The following is an 18,778-nucleotide window of genomic DNA, read 5'->3' as shown; positions in this document are numbered from 1 at the left end:
CATCAAGGAAAAAAGTACAACAGTCAGTCACTGGAGAGAATTTTACTCAGCATTATTTTAGAAAAGAAAAAAAAAAAACATTCATTACATTGACTGAATGGCTTTTCCATAACGTTAACAGCATCGTTATGATTGACACAAATCCTACTTCAAGCAAATTACAACTTTGGCATTAAAGGCTCACAACAACAAATCCCTTTCAGTAACACTTAAATCCTCAAGTCCTTCAAAAGATTCCTGAGGCCTCGATCAGGACTTTAACAGGGAGGGTTCAGGAATTTTTACAAAGGCCCCTCAAGACATTTGTCACATAAAGCACATCTGGGGTTTGAATCTGATGTTTTTAGTGTCTTGATTCTTCATCAACTTGAACTAACATTACATATAAATGTTAAAGAACAGCTGTTTGTTGAGAAAACACAAACCTCTGAAAAACCCCCGAACACACCCTCTAAAGCATCTGTTCTGAGCGGGATGGTTCAATTAATAGTTGCATATATTTCACAATTACATACAGTAATCATGTCTCATATGAGATAAATACTGTGCCTTTGCTTATTAGAAATGAGTGTCATCTTTGGAGCTGGTCATTTTATTAATCAACGATTGTCATGGACTTTTTAAGGCACTTTGGGGATCATGGTGTCAAAATCCGACATGTAGTGAAGGCAAAAAAAAATAATCTAATGTGGCACAAATACCATCTATGAAGTACAATACAGAGAAAAATATCAAAAACAGCTATCAAGTATTTCCCGTAAATGCTTTGATATGCTTTCCACTGGAGTATAAATGACTTAAGCTGCCAGACTACAGTACAAATCTACCTGCTGTGCATATTTGGCAAGGCCCTCGATAAAAGCAGTGCATGAAGCCAAAGTCACAAAGTATAGAACCCCCCCCGCCCCCCAACAATCCTGCTCAGATCCCAAAATCATGCCTGGGGATTTGCAAAGCCAGTAAGCTTAAGTGGAAAGGAGGAGAAAAAAAGCCCTTATGACCAGTTTTTTAGGAGCAACACAAACCAGAGGACAGCTGACAGTCACAAGACTGTGATCGGAGGCATGTGCCCAGAGAACAGTGATTGTTACTCTCCGTCCTCTGAAGGCACAGTCTTTTTTTTTTCTTGTTTTTTATAATCTGTAAAAAAGCTTGTTAAAATGTTCCCAAAAACTACTGCTGCAGCTCACTATCAGAATAATCTTAATGTGGTTGAGTAAGCTGAGAAATCCTACAAATATATACTGTATATATGGCACCAGTAAAGACTCAAAATATAGTACCTGTTCCTGATATCTCCCCCACGTAGAAAACATTTTCCTATCATCATGACAAAACATCTTTGGAGTTACTCAATAAGGCAACACATTTAAATCAAACTGAAATACACATTTATGTCTGGGTACATTATCCAGCAGACAGTAATTCCTTATTTCCACACACTTTCAAGAACCAAATACATCCCTCTGGGGTCGAGCTGTGAATTGCAGAAAAAAATATATTCATCTCAGATAATTATTTTTCTCTCTGTGTGCACCATTGCAGCTCAACCGTGCGATCTAAATCCACATAGAAAAAACACTACGACTAAGGCTAAAGGTGAAATACAACCTGCTGAACGCCCTGAGCTTACAGTACTTTGGGTTTCTTTGGAGACTTTTCCAACATAGTTTATCAAATAAAAAAATTATTTAAATGTATTTTCATATAATGATACAACAATACTATCCCAGAATGAGGAAAATAAATTTCAAATGTAAACATCACCTTCCATAAACATTTGATCAATTCAATGGGCGACAAACGTTATCAACAAACCCCACAGGATTCATTTTCCTGTCGACTGTAGAGACCTTCTCCTGACAGGGTTCACTAGCTGTGCGTGTTGAGTGTTGACAGCCTGGCCATTAAATGTGAAACCCCGCCTCGGATCCAAGCACAAGCACTGGTCAATGGAGCTGTGTGTATGTATGCGTGTGTGTGTGTGTGTGTGTGTGTGTGTGTGAGAGACTGTGCAAGAAGAGCAGAACAAGCATTAGCACGGCACACATGCAATAACATACCTTGAATACACAAACTCAAAAAGCTAAATATGAAAATCCTGTGCCCTCTGCCCAAAAAACCTCAAAGCAACTCTAACCTGCAGATTAATCTGAATACAAAAAATAAGACCATATAAAAAAAATAAAGACAAACAACCCAATGGTAGGACATTATTATTCTCCTTTATGGGCTACAGGAGGTGGTGGTGGGTTCAGGTGAGGTGCTGTCTGGTTTTTACATGACGGAGCAGTTCTCCGGCTTGGCACGACCCTGAAGGAGGAAAGTGACACAGTGCAGCGTTAAACATGGAAGGACATTAACAAATAAACTGCATTAATGATGAGACGACTTTTCTTAAAGGGATAGTTTGATTTTTTTTAAGTGAGGTTGTATGAGGTACCATAGTCAGTGTTTTATCCACAGTAGATGGCTGTCAACACACCCTGAAGCAGGCAGGAGGACCACCGAAGTAGCTAAGAAGCATAACCACCTCAACTGACCCCTTTCACAGCAAAGGAGCAGCGGCTCTACTCCGAGCTCCCTCCGGATGTCCGAGTTCCTCACCCTATCTCTAAGGCTGAGCCCAGCCACCCCACGGAGGAAACTCATTTCAGCTGCTTGTATCAGCGACCTCGCTCTTTTGGTCACTACCCAGAGCTCATGACCATAGGTGAGGGTTGGGACGTAGATGGACCAGTAAAGTGAAAGCGTCGCCTTCTGGCTCAGCTCCGTCTTCACCACAACGGACCGGCACAATGCCTGCATCACTGCAGAAGCTGCACCAAACCGCAGATCCATCTCACACTCCATTATACCCTCACTTGTGAACAAGACCCCGAGATACTTGAACTCCCTCAGTCACAGTGTAACAGTAAAATAATATCACTTTATCGTTTTATTTCATCCGAAATTTGTGTGAAATTTTGTCTTAATTAGTGTATGATAAACATGTTCTGTGAGGTCACGGCGACCTTTGACCACCAAATCTGACTCAGTTTATACTTGAGTCCAAATAAACAAGCAAACATTTATGCCAAACATGAGGGAATTCCCTGAAGGCATTCTTGAGATTTTTTTTTTTTTTAATGCGAATAAGACCAATGAGGTCACAGTGACCTTGACCTTTCAACACCAAAACCTAATTAGTTCATCACCAGTGCGGAGGCATAAAAACAAAATCAGTCTAAGTGGATGTTATATTAAGAATATTTCACCTCTTCAGCTGCCGTCAGACAGCTCTGTCCTTTGGCACTACATTTTCTCAAACGTAAAACTTCTGTGTATTCACATGCATAAGAGCAGCTGTTAAAAAAGTTATGAATGATTTTTTTTATTGACTATCATTATGTTGTGCACACCCATTTCCTAATAAAGAGGCAAACTCTAATTCAAACTATTGGAAAGAATATTCATGTAAGGTGTTAATTCCATAATTTAAGACACCACAAATTCAAAGTAAGTATAAAGAAACACAACCTCAAGATGCTGGAGAGAATGTAGTGAGCAGACAGCAAACCACAGTCACATATTCTGGTCTTGTAAAGTGATAAGTGGCTTCTGGGAAAAATCTTTTGGAGAACTGTCCAATATTTTTGACATTTCTTTAAATAAAAACCAACTAGTTCTGTTACCTGGTAAAATACCAGAAGTGATGGATGAGAAAGATTCTCACTTGTTTTTAATAATCAGTAGCAATGATTAAACTAATTACAAGGAACTGGTTAAAAGATACCTTAACCGATGTTAAGTGGAAAAATGAAGGAGATATTCAAAATGGAGAGTTAGAGATCAAGTTCGTATTTCTGAAGAAAGATGGGAAAAATGGATGAGCTATATAAAAGACGATGTTCCCAAAGACCTTTGATTATATGACAGCTGAGAACAGCTACTTGTTCTTTATCGCCCACATAAATATGTGGGTAACAATGTGTCCACGTTTGGGTGCACACACATTCATGAGTGTGAGCATGTATGATTAGGCATGTGAGCATCGTGTGTTGATATCTGTGTGTGCCTATAGTTGTTATATAACGTATCCTCTAAATTAACTTTAAATGTATGGGTTTATTTACCTACATCCTATAAAATAATGTACAAGTAATTTGCTTTTTTTTTTTTAATCATAATATTTTCGTTGTTTGTTCTCTGATAACGCTTGTTTGTTTATGTTGTATATATTCGTGTATTTTTTCCCTTTTATCTGATCTTTTTCGTTCTCTACACATGTTAAATAATCCTCAAAAATGCAAGTAAAAACTAGAACTGCAAGCAGTTATGAACGGGGTCCAAGCCTCCCAGCGCAACTCGCCCTCCACGGCCAAAAGTTGGCCCCAAAGGACGACGGGCTCGGGGCGAGCGTCAGGACACAGGCCAACGTCTGAGCTGCAGTATTCACTGTAATGGGAAGTGCACTGGAAGTACTAAAGCCTGAATGCATTTGTTGCAATAAGTCACGTCCACTTTGACCAACCATTACCATATTTGCGGCTGGCCTCAGGACTGTCCTCACATCATGCTCACCAATTTTTGTACAAATCCGATCAACTTTTATGAAACGTGATATTTCTGGGTTTACAGCGTCCACTACTGGCCAATTTGGGCCAAATTTGGCAACGAGCCTCTGAACAACCTCTGGAACAAGTGTATTAAGTGTCATGTTGATATAATATAGTCTGACAAAAATATGCAACAGTATGTGTCTTTTAGCTAATTTTTTTTGTCATCAATAATTCGCACATTTTTTGACCGGGCAAAATTCTTTTGATAACTTTAGCTCAAGTCCATCTTGTGAGTTGAGGTGCAAGTTTCATGCAGTCATGCAATCTCTAGGAGGAGTTCGAAAAAGTAGATTTTTCAGTTTTTGCTATTTTTGGCGGGAAAAAAGTTAGGCGGAAGCGGGCAGGGCCATGCACACCTGATGCAGCTCCATTCAGGGAATCCATGGATATAAGGCTTTTGAATGTGCGACATACAGTGTGGGAGTTACATGCAAAAACGTGTTGGCTTTGATTGTAGCGCCCCCTGCAGGTGCACATATACATTTTTGCGTCTGAGGTCCCTGCAGGGGTCTGGACCAACCCTCCAAATTGCACTGCCCTCCCTTCCACGGTCTGCAGTACCCAGCACCGCGGGGCCTGGGGAACGCGTCTGCGTGCATACGCGTTCCCCAGGCCCCGCGGGCTTGGACCCCTAAATGTAACGAGGCAAACTCTACCTAATTAATGTAATTTAAAGTAATTTAATTTAAAAAAAACGTCACAGGGAACCTACTTGTCACCATTCGTGTGAGGGAATTATAAGAGCGTGACATATCACATTATCTCACATTTTTTAACGTTTAGATGGTGTTGGTGCTTTGATGTAATTTTAATAAGTTTAACATGAATTTTTGAGTCTTTTTTTTTTCCAAATGTTTCCTGTGTGATAGTTGGTTGTCAATTGTTATTTGATATTAGTAAATAAAAACAAACATTTATGTCATGATAAGAGCGATAACCCAACATTATAGAGACTCAACGAACTGACAGAGAGAGATGTTCAGAAATAAGTGAGCTCTACGGTCCAGAAAATGTTGCACCAATGGAAAGAGCTGAGTGACGGCAAGGTGAAGCGGTGAAAATATTCTCAATATAGCATCCACTTAGGTAGGCCTTTTTTAAGTGGCTAGAATATGTTTAGCTGCTGACCCCCATCCACAGCAGTGCATTGCTGAGCTTCTGTGTCGGTACTTTGCCTGCTTCTCCAAACTGGGGTTGTGCTGACCGCCTTCTGCTGAAGGTAATACATTGACTATGAATACGTACCTCATACAACCCAACTTCAAGAAGTCAAGAAACACCCTGTTAAGCCAAGCTTATGAGTAAAATCTAATGTTTAATTAAATTTCTTCTTAAATATTACTGTTCATGAAGCCTTTTTTTACACATATATGTGACTGTTTGGTTTCTCTGTTTGAACTGAACAGTACTATGAATAAAGAAGTTAATTAAAGAATAGTTTGAAAAAAAAAGATGCCTTCTTTTACAGATTCATAATTTTTAAATACTATTATAATGATCTCCTGAGAAGTTTCCCAAAAATAATGATGCAATTTGGTATCAATTACACAGAGAAAAAAAAAAACAAACAGTGTTCATTTGGCACCCTTCCAATGAATTATTTCTAATTAATTGCTGGTGTAGCCGACACAGTGCACAGCAGGTTGGCTGAACATGCAAAAATTTAAAAAATGTCGATGGAAAATAAACTTTCCGGTGATGAATGATTAAAAACCACTGCTAATTGCTTGTGTTTTGAATGAAGCAGGAAATTCTTATTTTGCCAGAATAAATACAAAATTCCACAGTTCTTCTTTCCAGGAGATTTCATAGAGAAATGATTGGAAATTACAGACTTGTAAAATGAGGTGTGGCCAGCTTTTGGTTTGACTGATCAGAGGTCTGTAATTTCAGACAGATTACTGTTTCATATCACAGAGAATCAAGCTGTCTTACAGACATCCTTTTGCTGTGTTTGCCCTCCCAGTGTTAAAAACTAAAAGGTAGACGGAGGACAGGAAACCATCCTGCTGTCTGCACCTGCATTACAACAATGCAATATGATCTTCTGAGTAACACTGAATGCCTCCAAGTAGAAAGAAAAGTACCTCTGACTCAAGTGTCTTATAACTCTAAACTGTAAAGTTTCTCTGCAAGCGTTCGCTCCACAAAGACAGACGAAGGATCAGCATTCGTGGATTAGATGGTCACTCAAGATTTTTTTGTTGATTTGTATTTCTTCTTTTATTTTCTGGGCTTTTAGCCTTTTTAATGACAGTTTGAGGTGGGAAGGAAAGAGAGAAGAGGGGGGGACGACGTGCAGCAAAGGGCCACAAGCCTGAACTGAATCCATGGCTGCTGCGGCAAGGAAACTACCATACATGGGGTACCCGGTCTTTACTGGGCGACCGCTAGCTCACCAGGTAGACCCACATAGGCGGAGTCCTTTGCAGCGGCCTGGCTTTGATTCCAACCTTCCCATTTTCCTGTCACTCCCCAACTGCAGTATAATAAGAGTTAATCAATGTTATCTTGCAAACTATTTTGAATAAAATTATAAATATATACATCTTTAAGTGACTCTTTGCCCCATCCTTGAAGAGCACCTGATTCTTTTTTTACAACTAACTACACAGAGCCGTTACCATGTGCAGCACTCACTATTTTTCCTTCATAATGCAATGCTGTTCTGCTCTGTGCTGTGTAGTTCCTGTTCCAGTTTGTACCGTACCTGTCTGGGCTCGTTGGTCCCCATGAAAAAGGAATGTCCCACGAGGCCTTCAAGACCTCCACTGCCACAAGAACCTCCGCGTTCCGACGGCTGCCCGCAGGAGTCGCAGATCACCGTGCGACTCCTCAGGTTGTACTCATTGTCTGCACCGCTCGTGCTGTGCGCTCCCTGTGAACAACACACAACAGGGTGAGTTACTCACACTGCTGCTCAACTGGGAGATGCTGCAGGAGTCAACTTACAGGAAAACTTCACCTGCAAAATAAGCTTTTGTTTATCAGTTACTCTGTCACCTTGAATTTGTGGAGAAAACTGTAATTCTCGCATGCCTCTACAGTGAACAGGGCACACTACTCGTCGGTGCAAGTGTTTTATATTGTAGCGTTTTTGTGAAAATGCATGTGTTTGGAAAGTACTGTGCATACGACTAGATAAATGAGACTTGGATTACACTGCATGAGTTGTCTAAGAGTTTGTAAACAGATGTTTTGATAAAGATTTGCTGTTGTTTAACGCAGTCCTCAATGACTTCAATTCATCAAGAATGTTTGCCTTTTTGGATTCTCCGTTCACCGTGGAGGCATGAGAGAAAAGGAAAGTCTTCCTCACAAATTCAAGGTAACATGCGGTGAGCAACTGATACGCAAACGGTCATCTTGCAGGTGAAATACTCCTTTAACAGAGGAGGTACTTACCATGTCGTCATCATCATCATCAGTGAACAGGGTGCGTGTCACCTTCCTCATGGCCATCTCCTGATGGGGAACAAAGTAACAACATGATGAAGTAACTGAGCTTGTCTTATATTCCTGTTACTTTGATACTGCAAACAAACACAGGTAAGGTCAGACCTCTCCGTTGGCGCTGATGAGGGAGGTCTGCAGGAGGTCGCCGGTGCCCCACGAGTTCTGGCTCTTCCACACCAGGTCACTAGGGGGGTTGTGGGTTGCACCGCCAGATGCAGCCCAGATCTGTGAAGGTCAGAGTTAGGAAGAGGTATTGAACTTAGCTCATAATTCGTGACCTGACATACAGGATTCAAGATTTATAAAAAAGGTGTCCTGTGTGTATCCTTGAGGCTGATGAACACCTTTCCTTCCACATACAACATATACAAAATAATATCCATGTTTTCTTGCTTGCAGTCTTCTTCCCTGCATTTAATCACACTGATACTTTTCTTGGCACATTACCGCCGCCTATTGATCAATGTAAAAGCTGGACACGTTGGCAGGAATGTGTATTACGTCACCTGCTTGTACACTATACATACAAAATGGGGACCCACTCAGAGCACTAATCGTGGTCACAAAAAAGAGTACCTTTCTGTGCAGGGAAACAACAGTTATATTGACCATGGAAAGATCAACATAGCGACACATTTAGAAAACTTGGTGTAACTTACAGTGACAGTTCCTCCGGCCTTCAGATTGAACTTGTGGGGGAACTTGTAGACAATAGGTGTGGCACTACCTACTTGTCTCTTCACCTGCCAGTTGCCCAGAGATTGATCCTGCATGAGAGAAATGGGAAGAGAAAAGAGGACGGGACAGAAAATGTAAAAATCGAAACCAAAATGGACTCCTCCTTTTTTATAGACTGAAAAGGTGTTGGCTGAAGCTACAGATAATTACAGCTGTCTGTATTAAAATACATTAATACAGCAATAAATGCCACTTATAATCATATTTTAATTATCAAAAATGTTGGTTATGTGGTATTTTGTCACCAGGACTCAATTTCTTACATCTTTTTCGAGCTCAGTCTCAGAGCTGTGAAATCACCATAAACCAGGTAAGAAGAGTTTATAAAGCCACCTGACAGATGGACTCACTGACCTCGTCAGCCTTGTTGCTGAGACGGACGTACTTGCCCTCCAGGTCAACCTCATCCACAGTGATGCGGCCGCTGGCTGAGGCATGCTGACTAATACGAGTCTTGGTCACAGTGCCCCCCGCAACGCTGGAGGTCTCGCTTTCGTTGTCATTGAGGCGGCGCTTCTTCGCACTGGCTGTACCAGAGGAGTTGCGGCTGCTGGAGGCGGTGGCAGTGGCAGTGCCAACGGCACCGCCGGAGCCGGAAGCGTGGGCGAGACGGCTGGTGTGGCTGTGGCCTGAGCCGGAGGAGTGAACCAAGCGGCTGGTGTGGCTGTGGCTTGAGCCGGAGGTGCGTGCCACTGTGACCTTGGCTTGAGTGCCGGGTGAAAGACGCAGCCTGAGGAGAGAGGGGAGATTTAGATGATGGATTTAGACCGGAGGAGTCGGTCACACGTACCGTGGTTAAGTGCCTTTATATCTCTTCCTTACTGCCCTGATGCTCTTACCACAGCTACTGTAACCAACCTGCTCCAGTGAAGTGTTAAAGCTCCACGAACCAGAACAGTTACTGCTGTTACTGCAACAGTCTCATAGAAAAATCTGCATCAGATCTCCTCTCAGGTCTCTCTCAGCTGTTCCTGTTATTGTTCACATTTTTATAGTGTGTAGGATTTAGTGGCATTTAGCAGTGAGGTTGCAGATTGCAACCAACTGAATGCCCCTCCACTGGACCCTCCCCACGGTGAACCCAGAGAGGCCTTCAGGTTACATAAAGACATGAAAGACCTTCTCTAGATCTCTGTTCTGGGCTACTGTAGAAACATGGCAGTGCAACATGGCGGACTCTGTGGATGAGGCCCCGCTCAATGTGTTGATATGAAGGGCTCATTCTGAGCTAATCAAAACCCAATGATTCTTAGTTTTAGGTTAGTTAGTGAACATCATATTTGATCATCATCAATAGGCTCCTCTAAATCCTGCACACTGGACCTTTAACTTTTATCACTGTCAAAGAGCAGGTTTACTTTGCCAGCAGTTTTAATGAGGCCGCAAGAACATGAAAGCTACTTGTTCATTTTTTAAAAGTTTATTTTATTTTCACTAATGTTTTTCATTAATCTTTAATGTTTTATTATCACATTCTGCAGGTAAATTAGTCTAAAGGCCCTGAAGGCAACATCAGCAAGGACAGCGGACCCTCACAGCTGTACTGACAGAAAGTAGAATGAGCTGTTGTTGTTCTTTTACAATAAATTTGAAAAAAAAAAATTCTTTGTGGACCTGACTTTGGGCACCAGGGCTCTCCCCCAAACTGTTGCAACTAAGCTGAAAGCACGCTTTTATCTAAAGCTGTGGTTCCCAACTGGTCCAGCCTCAGGGTCCAGATTTCTCCTTAGTCATTAGCTCAAGGTCCCACAGTTTGATATATTCAGTGTCATACTTGTCTTTGGCCATGTTGTTGAGCTAGTTTGCTGTCTCTGTCATGTAGCTGTCCGTTAGAGACTCACTCTACAGCAGGAAACAGCACTTTAAAATAAAATCTCTGTGCCGAAAATTCACTGTACTTAAAAATAAAGTGTTTTTTCACACTTCATTCACAATGGACATGCGACGCACTTTTGGATCGCGACCCACCAGTTGGGAACCACTGGTCAAAAAATACCATTGTATGCTGTAACAATGAGATTATCCTTTATTTAAACCCTGAAAAACAGCCCCAGATCAAAAGTACACACATATGTAGAAAGGTTTGTCTACATGTAGAGTCATAGTGATTCTGTGTGGTTATCTGCTGAACTGTCTGCTAAGCTGATCTGTGTCTGACTGGCAGAGTCAGTAGAGAGACTTCTCTGTTCGTACTCTGACTTGTTAGTGATTCCTCCTCCCTGTAACAACCTGTAGATCTTCATTTGCCTCAAGGTGTCTTTCAAGAGTCTAGCTCCTGTTTCAATCTCACCTCTCCTCCTCTCCCTCCAGCAGCTTCCTGTAAGCATGAATCTCCATGTCCAGGGCCAGCTTGATGTCCAGCAGCTCCTGGTAGTCGTCCAGCTGCTGCTGCATCCGAGCTCGGATATCGGCCATCTCGCGCTCCTTATCCTCCAGCCGCCGCCGCATCAGGTCCCGCTCCCTCGACAGAGCCTCCTCCAGCTCCCGCACCTTGGCCTCGCTCGCTGAGAGCTGATTAATTGTGAGAACACGTACAAAGGTTAGTCAATTAAGACCAATTACGACCAATTAAGCAGTCTGTGTGCTACTTGTAACAGTACAAACACTGCAAAGTCTGCTTGATGAGTCAGGTGAGGCTTAAATTAATCAATGGTGCTCAGTCAGCCACAGTGTAGCCAGTAAAACCAGCAGACTGATCACAAACTCACTGTAGTGACACACTGTATATATATGTGTGTGTGTACCTGTTTCTGCAGCATGCTGAGCTGGCCTGACATGCCCTCCATTCGAACACGGGTCTGCTGCAGCTCTTCGTGAGCTGCTCCCACCAAGTGGCTGTTCCTGTCAGCTGAATGACGAGCGTTCTCCAGCTGACACACACAGAGAGACAGAAGGTACAATCAGTTATCGGCAGTGACCTCCTGCTCTCAACCACCTGACTGAACCTGTGTTCTTTGTTTACTTCAGGAGACTTTCTCTTTTGCTCATTTGAAGACTAAACACCAGAACAGATTTGACTTTTTTTGGCCTTTTGCAGTCTTTGCTAATTAAAGGAGCAGTGTGTAAGATTTAGGGGGATTTAAACATTAGGATTCCCTCAGTGTTTATTGTTTAAGAGGTTTTTACCAGGAGGACTCAGCCTACAACGATCACACACTCTACCAACTGACGTCGTCCTGGTAGGAACTTTGTCATAAGTTAGTTTGCTTTTTATTGTGTACGCACTGTAAGAACTAGAAACAATCGTAGCTCTCAGAACGCCATTTTGAGGGTCTTTTTTATTTCCTATTTCAGAGTAGGTATTCTCCCAGCACTAGAGGAACTATGAGTGACTCAAGTGAACGTTGACTGGTCGAAAACAAGAACCAGTGCAGGACCCTGTTACCGCCTCACCCTTTCTCCCCTTTAAGGGTGGTGGCCTTGTGGGTAACCTGTGCAGGTGTGACGTGTACTTCATGGTGTATGTGGGGGTGAAGCAGCTCAGAAATAAGAGTCTAGATGAGCTCAGGGCTCCTGTTCAACCTCATGAGGAGGCCATGTTTTGTGGTGAAGACTGCAATAAAGCCATTGTTGGTGAACTGTACCTGAACGCCTCGCCATCCTGCCTTCTGCAGAGTGGTCCGGACCGCTATAAGCTAGTCACCAGGTAATAAAGAGCCAAGCTAAAATTAATGTTGATATGCCTTTCGATATCTTGACGTTAATATGCCAACTGTCTGCCGGCTTTCAGGACATCACTTCAACGTTCCTATTGGTGGTGTGAATGCAAATATAAAAAACTCCCTTGTGGTTATGTAGTTCTTTGAAAGGGGGGGAACTGTTTGGTGTAAAAATGCCTTTGAATTCTCCCCCAGAAATTCGTTTGGGTTTTGTTTAAAAGTAAAGTCCAATCACCAAAACTGCTGCTGTGTTATCCACATTCGTCCTACAAGCCAGTGATTGTTGCTGTTAAATGAATTCCCCTCCTGTTCGTAAATAAAAGGCCAGAGACAAGCTACAAAGTAAATTCATACACTGACTGAGTGTAAAAAGGACGTAAATCAATAAGCATTATCTGGATTGTGGATGTTGGACCATTCGCAGCTCATTAAAGCGATTAACAAACACTAAACATCTCCACACAAAGCTGAGCTTCTGCTGAAAGTAACAGCCTCTGCTCGGCCTGTAGGTGGCGACAGAGCTGTGCGTCTGCTGCAGCATCCAGACATACCTTAGCATCATAGGTCTTCTCGATCTCCTCCTTGTACAGGCGGACCTGCTCCTCGTGTTGGGCTCTCAGGTCGGCCAGGGCGTCGGCCAGCTTGCTCTCAAACTCCTGCTGCCGCCCGCTGTCGATCTCCACCATGCGGGTCTCGTGCCGGCGCTTGGACTCACGCAGCTCCTGCAGACACACACACAGGTTGGTGATCAGTCTCAAGAGCACTTACTTTTAGTCTCTTGGATTTGTCACATGAATTGTCTCACTTGGACTCGTGTTGATTAGAAGCTGATTGGACTTTCTAAACTCTATTAAACTACAAAAAGAGTCATTTGTATTGATGATTGGCTTATTTTCTTTCAGGCACCATAAACAATTTAAAAGACTCCACCTGTAGAAACCTGCTATGGTCAATGAACTTAATTGCGTTGATTAGTCAGTCGCTGTGCACTAATTACTTGTTTACAAGTACAGAGCTCTAGCAGAGAAATCCACCTCCCTAGTGACCTTTAAGCAGCTCCTAATCATTATGTTTAAATTTGGAAAACACACATCTGTTGCCAGTTTTGGTCAGGACTTCATTACGACCAGGACAAATTGTGACTTCATTATGGGAGGAATTAAAATGTGTAAATATTTCTGCTTGTACTGTGCTTTATTATTTATGTGAAAATAAACTAAATCAAATAAAGAAGGGGTGAGAAGCAAAGAGAAAAGTGCATCTGTGAGACATATCTGAAAGGGAAATGCAAAACAAACAAGCAGGAGGTTGGATGCGAATCAATATCTTGTGGAAAAGATGAAAAGTAGGACAGATGACTTAGACAGCCGAGTAAAAATAGACAGGTCCAGGTGAAGAGTTTGAACCTCATTGTAGATGTTCTTCTGGAACTCCAGTTCCTCCTTCACGGTCTGCAGGCGGTTCTCGGCGTCCACTCTCCTCAGCATCTCATCCTGCAGCTGCCTCTTGGCATCGGCTAAGCTTCCTTCCAACTGAGAGGGAGGAGGAGGGGAGAGAAGTGTTCTTTAATGGAGGCATGAAAGTTAAAAAAAAAAATCTGTGCAGCATTGTTTGAGCTGTGAACTGTTCTTTTAAGGGGAGACCTGTAGTTCCACAGTGTGGCCAGTAGGTGGAGCAGGGCTACAACTGTATCTACGTCAGTCCTAAGGTAAACTTCATTGATAAAACAAACAGCAGAGAATGCAACCTTGCCTGCCTCGCCACCATGTCCTCATTCATAGTCAACTGCTTGGAGGGTGCACATAAAATTACTACCTCCACCAGGAACTTCTGCACTTGTAAAATGTCAGTCACTGCAGCTTCCTGCTCCACTCACTCTGCTTTTCTAAGGCTCTGTCCACAAATATACAGTGTTTTGAAAATGGAGATGAATGCCTCCACCTCCACACACCTCATCTATAAAGCCCCCCCAATACTACAATAGCTGAATATTTATCTATTATTTTATTTTATTTTTTTTATAACTCCATTATCATCACCTAGTTATTACTTTAAAAATATATTATTATTATTATTTATTTATTTTACTTATTCATTTTTTTTATTTCTTTCCTCTATATTTTCTATATTTCACACGTAACAGATTTCCTCTACAACAATTGGTAATTATATTACTTTAATAAACAATAACTGCAAAAAGGTTATTATTAGAATTATTATATTATTACTTTGTTTTTGTTTTTTTGTTTTTTTTTTTTTAATCTATGGACCAATTTTGTGTCTGAAATAAAGTTATATATATATGTCCTAATTTAATTTGCTGTTTTATATATAATAATGCACATTGTCAAGTTCCGTATGTCACCTTGTTTTCTTTTTCTGTCCTTGTGTTTGTGTGTAAATATACATATATATATTTGGTTTTGTACCTGTAAAGTCACCACTGTTTTAATTTTGCACAAATAAAATATTAAAAAAAAAATATTTTACTGGATAGTTTGGTTTGGTTAAAACAGTGAAAAAATAAATAAATCAATTAAAAGAAAAATGGGTATGGATCCACCCAGTTTTAAAAAATAATTATGTGCTTTTATAAAATATCTCCGTCCACACTAGAAAGCAAAAACAACCCCAAATGCTCACCGCTGTCTCTCATCTCTTTTCATCACAAAGGTAGCAAAGTGTACACGCTAACGTTCGACTTTTCAAAACACAGACTGGAGATCTCATCAGCATTAATTCTGGTTTGATATAAGGATGAAGGAGCTCATTCAAAGACACGAGCGCTGCTCTGGATGTGCTAAAGTTTTCCCTCCACTCCTCTGTCCTATGCTCAGTCCCACTCTGCAAAGTGTCACAACATCAGTTAGTTCAACTGGGCCTGATCCAAACACGCTGTTTCTGGTGGACTTTAAACCGCGGACACTGATGGAGCAAAAACTCTGGGCGCAGCAGACACCGCTCGTCCATGAAGTGGTGCAGCAACACTAAGTTTAGGTGTAAACCAGCCATTAGACAGAGCAGTGCTGACAGAACTTTAACAAACCAGTAGTCCACCATTGGTATTAATGTTTCTAACAGTAAGAGGACCACAGTGCTTTCTGTTAACGATTCAGAGTGATGTGTGATGTGGAAGACGTCCTCTATAATCTGAAATGATCCTGATGTTACTGTAGACACTTGCTGTGCCACAACATGCATGACTGATGTTTTTCCATGTTTTCCGAGCCATGTAACGTGCCCCTCCTGCCAACAGCAGCCATGTAAGACTTCATTTCCAATAAAGATGTTTTTACCTTGGCCAGCTGGGCCTTGAGGTCCTTCACCTCAGCCTCCAGGGCCCGCTTCTCCCCCATGGCGGTGGAAAGGGAAGCATCTTTAGAGTTCAGCAGGGCCTCCAGGTCCCTCAGCCTGGCCAGAGCCGCCTCCAGGTCAGACTCCTTCTTGGTGTTTCTGTAAAGACACGAGACAAAACATGGACGTTAGTTTTCAGTCCCTTTGATACTGTATGTGTCATTGTCACCCCCTGCTGCACGCGTCTGTTGTTTCACTGTTGGGGAGTTTTAATGGAGGCTTTTCTTCCTCTCTGGCGATGCAGCCTGTCTGTGTTTGTCAGTACAGTTTCGTCTGACACGTAATTTTTCTCTTTTTTACTTTGCAGTTTGGATACAGATGATTTGTTCTCTTGGGAGCTGTGTAGCTCATCTCATGTGACTTTAAAAACTCACACCTAAGACTTGTGTCGTAGCGGACAGTAGAGCTGCAACGATTAATCTATTAGTTGTCAAATATTAAATTAACTGCCAACTAGTTTGCTAATCAATCTGAGCATTATTTTTTTAATTCCATACATTTTCACTCCTGCGTAGTCATCCTGACATCATCACACCAAACTAAAGTGAAAGTAAAGAACTGTAAAAGCCTCTGAAGCAGCATTTTACAAGAAGAGAGCAAATCAATGTATAACTTGCTCCTGAAACCTGGCACCTCTTAGCCTCCACCAGTGCATCACTATTAGGTGTGCAGAGTCATCCAGCGGGCCGCACTGGACACTTTGGTGGGCCGGTTCTGGCCCCGGGCCGTATGTTTTGACACCTCTGCCTTACATCATGAAGTAAAGGTCTCCTCACTCTACCTGGAATAAATTCTGAATCAGCGTATGGTGCTGTCAGTCCTTCTCTCTGGAAACTTCTACCGCAAGAACTGATGTCTGTTACAGCAGTGTCGTCTTTTAGAAGCAGTATTGTTATCCGCTTTTTAATAATACCCTCTTATCTTACTCATGTTTCATTGTATTACTTCCTTAGCTTACATTCTTATCTTTTTTGCCATGTGTGATCTTTATTGTTTTAGCTTTTTATTTGAGGCACATTGAGTTTACACATGTTGTATGCAATGTGCGATACACATGAATTTGACTTTGACTTGATAGTGGCCTAACACCTAAGATTACCAACCTCTTACTCTACTTTTTGACGTCATGTTTGCACTTTGAAATGCTTCTGTGTTTGAAAACTGCCGTACAAATAAAGTTGCCTTTGTAGAGTTTTCCCATGTGACTAATGCACGACAAGAAGTTTTCTGTGCGAGGTTTACACGACATAATCTGTCTTTTTTTATCCACTTAAAGGAGCAGTGTGTGAGATTTAGGGGGATTTAGTGGCATCTAGTGGTGAGGACTGCAGATTGAAACCACCTGAAACTTCTCCCGGTTAGAGTTCCTTCAGTGTTCATTGTTTAGGAGGTTTTTACTGCAAGCCGAATTGTCAGCAAAGGTTTCTTCCTCTCCAAAACAGATGAACCAAGTGATTAACACTGGTAGAAACACTGATAAAAGCAGTTTCATGTTACAAATCAGTGTTTCTCCTATGCTGTCCGGCCGCTAGCCCAGCATCAGCTATGTATGCTCACCTTATTTCTCTGATAACTTATGATCCAGATGTTCAGGAGTTTTTTACTGGGAGCTGAATTATCTACAGAGGTCTTTACCTCTCCAAAACAAAGGGACCTGGTCATTTAAACCAAAAATAAAACAATTTCATGTTAAAAAAAAATAACACTCTTGTCGCAGAGGGGCTGCTAACTACTGTGGCTGACGCAAAAACACAAATGACCTTATCTAGAGCCAGTGTCTGCTTTGTCCGTTCTGGACTCCTCTGGAAATGGCTCTTTCCAAGGTAAGGAAAACCTTCTATGCACTAAAAGTATATATACTCACTATAATACATTTCCATTTCTGCCCAGATTTCCCCCGAGATCCTCCACACTGCACCTTTAATGTGTTTCTCTGGTAACATTAAGTTGTGATGCACTATCAGCTCCCACTTGCTGTCATATCTGCTAAGTTAATGCTGATACTAAGAGGACCCTGAAACCTGACGAGCAGTGGACGACTGTGCTGCAGTGACACAAGTTGTGGACGACACAAACTCTCATTGTGCGGCACAGTGAGAGCAGCAGTTGTCAGCCGTTGATGTGAACTGAACTCGGGCCAGCACATCAACGCACTGCTATTAGCCTTCTGTACTGAATAAGAGCCCATTAAACTTTATCTCAAGGGAGCCCGTGTTGAATTAAGAGAATTCACGTTTGCTGCGCATGTGCTTGCATGTGCGCCCCGCCTCCCCCTCTAACATCTCTACAGGAACCAATTTAGAGTTCTGGTCAGAGAGAAAAAACTTGGATGCAGCCATGGAAAAACAATGCATTCCCTGGAGAAGATGAAGAGAGCGGAGGGGAGACGGAGAGGCGGTGTTAGCAGTATAGGTGGTTCATGCACAGCCAAGGAGGAAATGGGCTCCTTGTTATTCTATTTGGCCCTGTGGGCTAGTCTTCATTGTCACTAATAATGGCCATCTGCTGAGGGAGATGGCTTCCAGGCTGCTCACACACACCTCAGAGTCATCCGGTCACTGCCAGCCGAGTGTAGCGACGAGCTTTACAAAACACACTGGCAAGTCATAAAGTTACTCCACAGCAGGAATAATGATTCACAACAAAGATCGGGTCCATTCAGACGCCATCAGTTCAGAAGTGAAACTCTAATTTATGTGTTTATGATACAGCGATTAATATCCATCACTGCATTCAATAAACACCAATGAGAGGAGCTTCAGAAGAGCTGCATAGATGTAATTCTGCTTCCCGAAAAGAGCCAGCACAAAGAGACGATATAAAGCGGCAGAAAACCAGAACTGCACTGTGGCAGCCTGCTGTGGGGTGAGACAGAAAAAAAAAGATGGAAAAAATGAATGAGGCTTTTATGTCCAGCACAAAAAAAACGTCTAAAATAAAATCCAGAGAAAACACACTTGTGATGCTTTA

General features: G+C 42.0%; 1 protein-coding gene across 3 annotated transcripts in view; it reads right to left on the bottom strand.

The window, feature by feature from the left end:
• Positions 1 to 26: 26 nt before the first annotated feature.
• Positions 27 to 18,778, bottom strand: part of LOC117265669 (lamin-A-like) — a 62,358-nt gene continuing 43,606 nt past the window's right edge. For all 3 annotated transcript variants that reach the window (XM_033640294.2, XM_078171448.1, XM_033640293.2), the window contains exons 3-13: positions 15,751 to 15,907; positions 13,861 to 13,986; positions 13,006 to 13,176; positions 11,540 to 11,665; positions 11,086 to 11,306; positions 9,150 to 9,525; positions 8,717 to 8,824; positions 8,163 to 8,282; positions 8,007 to 8,066; positions 7,312 to 7,479; positions 27 to 2,313 (exon numbers count right to left, since the gene is read on the bottom strand). In XM_033640294.2, coding sequence (XP_033496185.2) covers positions 2,278 to 2,313; positions 7,312 to 7,479; positions 8,007 to 8,066; positions 8,163 to 8,282; positions 8,717 to 8,824; positions 9,150 to 9,525; positions 11,086 to 11,306; positions 11,540 to 11,665; positions 13,006 to 13,176; positions 13,861 to 13,986; positions 15,751 to 15,907 — 1,669 coding nt within the window. In that variant the 3' untranslated portion in view covers positions 27 to 2,277. The remainder of the gene's footprint in view (positions 2,314 to 7,311; positions 7,480 to 8,006; positions 8,067 to 8,162; positions 8,283 to 8,716; positions 8,825 to 9,149; positions 9,526 to 11,085; positions 11,307 to 11,539; positions 11,666 to 13,005; positions 13,177 to 13,860; positions 13,987 to 15,750; positions 15,908 to 18,778) is intronic.

This window comes from Epinephelus lanceolatus, chromosome 10 (assembly GCF_041903045.1).
Source record: "Epinephelus lanceolatus isolate andai-2023 chromosome 10, ASM4190304v1, whole genome shotgun sequence".
In the NCBI taxonomy this organism is placed as follows: domain Eukaryota; kingdom Metazoa; phylum Chordata; class Actinopteri; order Perciformes; family Serranidae; genus Epinephelus; species Epinephelus lanceolatus.
This window is presented reverse-complemented; position numbering and strand designations above follow the sequence as displayed.